Here is a 6646-nt window from a genome sequence, read left to right as displayed (position 1 = left end):
ATGGCAAATACATCATCCGTGACTGAATTTATCCTAGTAGGGATTCCTTTTTTCTATGATCTACACAGGATTTTCTTCTTCATGGGTTTATTCCTGTACATCGTAGCTATCTTGGGGAATGGATTTATCCTTGTCATCGTGGCTATTGAACCCAGACTTCAGACTCCCATGTACTTCTTCCTGAGTAACCTGGCTTTTCTGGAGATCTGCTACACCACAACCGTAGTACCTAAGCTGCTACAAACACTGCTAGAAACAAAGACGACCATTTGTTTCCATTGCTGCATGGCTCAGAGCTTCTTTTACTTCACATTTGGAGGTACAGAGCTTTTAATCCTTACAGTGATGTCCTTTGACCGGTATCTGGCCATATGCAAACCACTCCAGTACCCAATGATTATGACCAAGAATGTTTGCATTCAGTTTTCCATGGCCACTTGGTACTCATCGTTCATACTCTTCTTTTTCCAGAGTCTCCTTTTATGGAGGCTGACTTTCTGTGCTTCCAATGTTATCGATCATTTCTTGTGTGACGCTGCTCCCCTGTTCAGCATTTCATGTGCTGATACCTTCCTCAATGAGATTATGGGACTGCTCAGTGCCATTCTACTGAGCATTTTGACCTTGATCTTCACCTTAGTGTCATACGTCTATATTATCTCCACCATAGTGCGTGTTCCTTCAGCCAAGGGACGCAAGAAGGCTTTCTCCACCTGTTCATCTCACCTGATTGTGGTGTCTATATTGTATGGGGCACTGATAGTCATGTATGTGAGGCCCAACCTGCATTCCTCATCTCCCCTAACCAGGGTACTGGCGGTGCTGAACACGGCCGTGACACCAGTGCTGAACCCTTTCATTTACACAATAAGGAATGCAGAAGTGAAGGCTGCTGTCAAAAATGCCATCTATAAGAAGAGAGAGTTGCTGAATGGAGGGTTTTTAAATGGGCACCCAGAAGTTGGTAAATATGAATGATGTGAGAACTCTGGGATCGGAATACATGGAGATGTAAACAATTACTGAAACAGCATAGTAGGTAGGACCGAGGGGAACTTCTGATCTTGTGCTGGAGACTATAAGATTCTCCTGAATGTGCGTATCTTCTTTGCATCTTCAATATTAAATTGGAAGCTTCAGCACCGCTTCATTGTTATAAATACCAGCAATGAACTATACCATGCATAGAGTAGCTGTTCTTGTCAAATGAAGAACCTCTTTACTTCCTTGCTGGATTAGTTATAATTTGGAATTCGTAGCATTTCAAATTGTTTCGCATCACCATGTTCAGTGTTGGTGGCTAAGTGTGACACTGATGTTGACATATGCTCACAAGGTAATAATTTCTTCGGGCCATTTTATCACTTGAAATCAGCTAAATTGGGACTGTGAGTACTCATTTTTGTTCTGCAGCACTCTTAAAGTTGGCACATACCCAGACTGTACTGAATAAACTGACATTCAAAGGATATTCAAAGGCTGGAAGCCATTTAACCCTTCCTGGGGATTTTGCCCCCATTCTCCTGCCCCTGGCAAGCTGTGGCTGGGAGAAATGTGGAAGGGAAGTCCCTTCCAGGGCAGTTACTACCTGTTTCTCCCAGCGGTGGCTTGCTGTGGTGGGGAGAAAGGGGGAACGTGACTCGTTGGACCAGCTCGGTTTGGGTGGGGCCCTTTTGGGTCGGTTCAGCTGTCCTGAACCCTGAACCACACTGAACGCCTTTTTGGGGGTTCACGCCCATCCCTAATATCTACTGCTTAAAACCATTTCTTTCTTTCTGATTGACAGAATCGGGATACATAATTAGTGACTGGCCAGAGACAGAAATGCTGGGAAAGAACAGTCATGTGTCATTTGATGAGGGGGATTTCTCTAAATGGCACCCATGGAAACAGAGTGAGAAAGATTTTATTGTGTGTGTTTTTTTAAAAAAATGCTATGTTTTTTCTGATTTGCTGGTAAAAGATAATGCAGACAGGCAAAATGACAAATCTCAACTTGTTAAGAAGTACATTTTAATGTATTGTTTTATGAACAACTGCTGTTATCTTGTTTTCTGTATTTGCATGATTAAATTGGGATGTGACCCTGTCTGTATAGTAGTTCTGAAGAGAAGCAATCAACTGAACTTGTGGCAGTTCAACATGTTAAGCCGTACATTTTAATGTATTGTTTTATGAACAACTGCTGTTACCATTGCTTTCTGTAGCTGCATGAGTAAATTGGGATGAGACCCTGTCTCTATAGGACTTCCCAAGAAAAGCAATAAACTGGACTTGTAGGAGTAAAACAAAAAGCAACCCCCTCAAAAAACAAGAAAGAAAAGCCCTTAGTGATTTTCCACGTACATTCCTGGGGGCAGGAACTAAGTCTTCTGAATTCCTCCACTTTTTTTTTTGAAAGCTAGGAAAACTGTATTTTTCTGTTCTGTATATGTCCTGTATTTTAAACTGGGTTTGTGTGTGTTTGTGAAGTGATTCTCACTATACAATCTGTCTTGTGTTTGTCTCTTTTCACTTGGAATAAATATGCTAAATTGCAGTTGGGGAGTCTTTATCATTTCTCTAACAATCCTCAATGATCAATAATTTGATGTTTTGTGGGACATTTTAAAATATATCTAAAAATGTTCAAGGGATTTAGTGGTCCTGAACAGTGACTCATTGAAAAGAGGCAGATTGCTTGAAAGAATCTTAGGCACAGGAAAGAAATTCAAAACAGGCAAGACAAAAATTGAGAATCCAAGCCAACCTTCCACTGGTATATGTCAACCATTATTAGCTTTCATGCTTACTTCAATAGTGTAACCCATTCTCAATAAGGGAAAGAAGGTGGCATAGCCCTTTCTCACCAGATCTTGGAAGTGAAGAAGGGCTGGTAATTGATTGGGGGACCACCAAGGAAGACTCTGCAGTTGAAGGCAATGAAAAAGCACTTCTGCCTCTCACATGCCTTGAAAGGGCCTTGTTGAAGTCACCATAAGTTGGTTGCAACTTGACAGCATGTGCATACATACATATTCTCAACAAAGTAATGTACATGTCTTGGCCCATGACCCCTGAACCATCAGCTGCTCCAGTCCCCTCTTTGGCCCTGGCATGTGATGGCCCCATGCTAGGATCTGTTGGAACCATCATTTAATATGCATACCTATGTGCATGTTTTTTTCTAACTCGGAATCTAATTAACTTATTCCATCTTCTATTAGTTTTCTTTTTAGAACACTTTTATTATTGTCAATAACAATAACAACAGTGTGTAATATTAATAATAAAATTGTTGTATAGTATAATAATTATAACAACAGCAATAGTTCCCAAATTGGTGGTCCAACAAATCATGTAGTATTCAAGATAAGTACTTAAAACTGAATTGCTTTTATACTATAATCTCATGAATTCATAGCTGTCACGCGATTTGAAAGAGTTTCTGCTAACAGGGTTACTATCCAGTCATTCCAATACAGGCCACCATTTGCTAATAAAGCATTTTCCCCCCGAGACGGAAGAAAGAGTCAGAAAACCAAAGGTTGGGAAAACTAAGGGCCACTTTATTTAACATACATAAGAATAATGGCAAGGGCAAACAGTAAACAGTGGCACACTGTACCCCATCCTAGCTGTACAACGGGCAAGACATCATCATCATCATCATCATCATCATCATCATCATCATCATCATCATCATCATCATTCTCTTCAGTCTGGGTCAGGCTTCCAGGAGAGAATCATTGGTTGAACCCACTGGCAAACAGGCAAGACTGCATGATTTGGAGGTAACAAGTGAGGGAGAAATAGGAAGGAGTAGTACCACACAAGTGTGCTGAAATGTAATCGTTTCATGTTGGTATACAGAAGCATATCACAGGCCCATAGCCGGGATTTTTTTAAATTCGGGGGGGTCTATAAATAAGGCAGGGGGCACCACACACACTCCTGCACCCCCCCCAAAGGAGTGCCTGGGTTGGATGGGAAGTGGGGGGGGGGGCTTGGCAGTAAGTCAGGGGGCCAGGCCCCAAGATGCCCCACTGTAGCCATGGACCTGGCATATCACAACATTGCAGAGAGCAAGCAAATGTGACAACATTTGATTCCAAGAGGGCTATTCAGCTGCTCAGAATGTTAACCTAGTTCCTGCTCCAGAGACAAAATTGAGAGGAATAGAAAGCATGAGACATGCCAGGCTCCTTTGAGAAACTGCATGGACACCAAGGTGGTCCGCTGAAAGCCCTGGAAGCAGAGCTCAGGTGTAAACCTTCTCCCTTCTCCAGTCCTGTTCTCTGCAGCCACCGGTATTGAGAGCTATATTCCCTCTGGAAAGGAGGTCCCATGGCTAATAGCAATTGATGGTTCCTCCATGAATGAGTTATGAACCCTTAATTTGATTGCTGATGGTTAGGCATTTCCACATAGGAAAGCAATCCATACTACTATTCTCATGTCTGTAGGCAAAGTTTATTCTATAGTTTTTTAATGAGGCTTGTTACTGGGCATGAGCCAATGTTACCTTTGTTGAAGTCATTCCCATGAGATACATTGCATTAGCCAAGGCACTTTTTAAAGCAGACTTGCATAAAGACTGAAATTAGAAAAACATCCTTAGTGTTAATCGGTGGGGGGCCCCCCACAAACAGCTTCTTGAGAGGGAAATTTCTCATCAGGAATACTTCAGACAACCTGGATGCTTAGAAGACCAAAGGAACTACATAATGTTTCTACAAATACCTGGATTGATACAGAAGAGTCTATCTTCCTGCCCCCCCTGTGCCAAGGATACAGAATTAGTTTTGGAACAATTACATCGAATGGAATCAGGAGTCTAGGTGGGCAGCTATGTTGATCTGAAACAGCCGGACAAAGTCTGAGCCCAGTGGCACCTCTAAGGCCAACAAACTTTTATTCAAGGTATGACCTTCTTGTGCAAGGCACACTTCTTGAAAACCAATCATTGGTCAAAAGCCATGATTTTCTCCGGGTGTGCTGAAAACAAAGGAAGTGCTACATATAATCATATTTTGCCTGGATTAGTACATCACACGGCTAGTAAGGATTAGTACGTCACACAGGATTTGTTACCTTTCCTCAGGGCATGTATAGCAGAAATGTTCTGCCAGGCTTTTGGTTGCGGTCAGCGACAGTGCAGTATGTAGTCTGGCACACTCCTACCCTCCATTCTCTGCAAACCCAACCCACCCACCCCCCGGCCAGTGAAATTTGAATTTTCTCGCCCACCATCTTGGAATGACTAAATTATGCTGATGAATTACTGGTGCTGTATGCAGTGTTCCCTCTAAGCTCTGGAGTCCTGTGAGCAAAAATTCTACTTTGTGAGCTCCTGGCATTAAAGTTGTGAGCAGGTGATTGGGCCACTGCATAAATTAGTTGGCTCTGGAGCCATCCTTCCTGAGCTAAGGCAAAAATGTGTGAGCTGGAGGCTAAAAAACTGTGAGCTAGCTCACACTAACTCAGCTTAGAGGGAACACTGGCTGTATGTATTGTGTTTTTAATTATTATGCATCCTTTTTTTGTCGTAAGCGAACCTGAGTCTTGCTTGTAAGGAAGGGTGGCCTAAAAATTGATTTTTAAAAAAACCTATAGGAAATTAGACAAAATCTCCTTGTAAAAAGACAATCATCTCTAACAATCCTTGTTAGTGAATCATTCCATACAATTTTTTACTGTTGGACCAAGGGAGTAACTATCCTTTGAACATAGATTCAGGTGGGTAGCCATGTTGGACTGAAGCAACAGAACAAAGTTTGGGTCCAGTGGCAATCAGTTTAATTCAAGGTATAAGTTTTTGTGTGCAAACGCACTTCATGAGATACAGAAGAAAATCTCCTCAACCATTACATATAGGGGGTGGGGGATTGTCAGGAAGGACCCGTTAGAGTCAAGATTCATAAGAACTGGGTGATTATTGCTGAGTTTGGATGAAGGCCAGATTAGCATACAAATACAACCGTTTACATGTAGATGTGAGAATGACGTTTGAGTCCAGTTGGCACCTTCAAGACAAACAAAGGTCCATACTGGGTACAATCGAGAATGCCTTCGATTCATTAAAACAGATCTGAACTGTCTTTAGGATTGCCAGCTTCCAGGTGGGACCTGAAGATCTCCTGCTTTTACAACTGATCTTCAGCTGACAGAGATCAGCTCCCCTGGAGAAAATGGCTGCTTTGAAGGGCGAACTCTATGGCAGTGTAACATGCTGAGACCCCTCTTCTCCCCAAAACTCTCCTGGATCCACCCCCAAAAGTCTTCTAGTATTTTTCAATCCAGACCTGGCAACCCTAACTATCTTCTAAAGGACAAATAATTTTTGTTGATAGCACAATGGAATTTTTAAGCTGGTTGACAACAGAGACTTTCCTAAAGGATTCCCCCCCTTCCTTGATAGCTATTTATAGGGGGGGTTTTACAGGATGGGTGTCTTCCCAGCATCACCCAATCAGTGTCAAGGACAAGACTGTACCTGTCTCTAAATTTCCCAACTTCTAGCCCAACATTCTGACTGCTGTACTTCTCTGTAACTGCTGGCATAAATAATTTGTGCCATTAACACACAAAGTTAGGCCGTTTTGTTGGTCTGCCCTCTCAGCCATTTGAGAGGGTTAGTTGGTATTTTACAGTCACCGAGGTCAGG

At 42.3% G+C, this 6646-nt stretch overlaps 1 protein-coding gene across 1 annotated transcript; it reads left to right on the top strand.

The window, feature by feature from the left end:
• On the top strand, nt 1–978 carry LOC107119282 (olfactory receptor 6X1-like). Its single transcript, XM_015421747.1, has one exon. It carries the CDS (start codon nt 1–3, stop codon nt 976–978), a length of 978 nt encoding a protein of 325 aa, XP_015277233.1.
• Nucleotides 979–6646: the final 5668 nt, after the last annotated feature.

This window comes from Gekko japonicus, unplaced genomic scaffold (assembly GCF_001447785.1).
Source record: "Gekko japonicus isolate JY-2015 unplaced genomic scaffold, Gekko_japonicus_V1.1 scaffold3883, whole genome shotgun sequence".
NCBI lineage: Eukaryota > Metazoa > Chordata > Lepidosauria > Squamata > Gekkonidae > Gekko > Gekko japonicus.
The sequence above is the reverse complement of the archived record's forward strand: the minus strand, read 5'-3'. Positions and strand labels throughout refer to the sequence as shown.

What these genes read in the sequence shown, in the direction of transcription:
- LOC107119282 (XM_015421747.1), top strand. Translation starts at nt 1, where the DNA reads ATGGCAAATACATCATCCGTGACTGAATTTATCCTAGTAGGGATTCCT.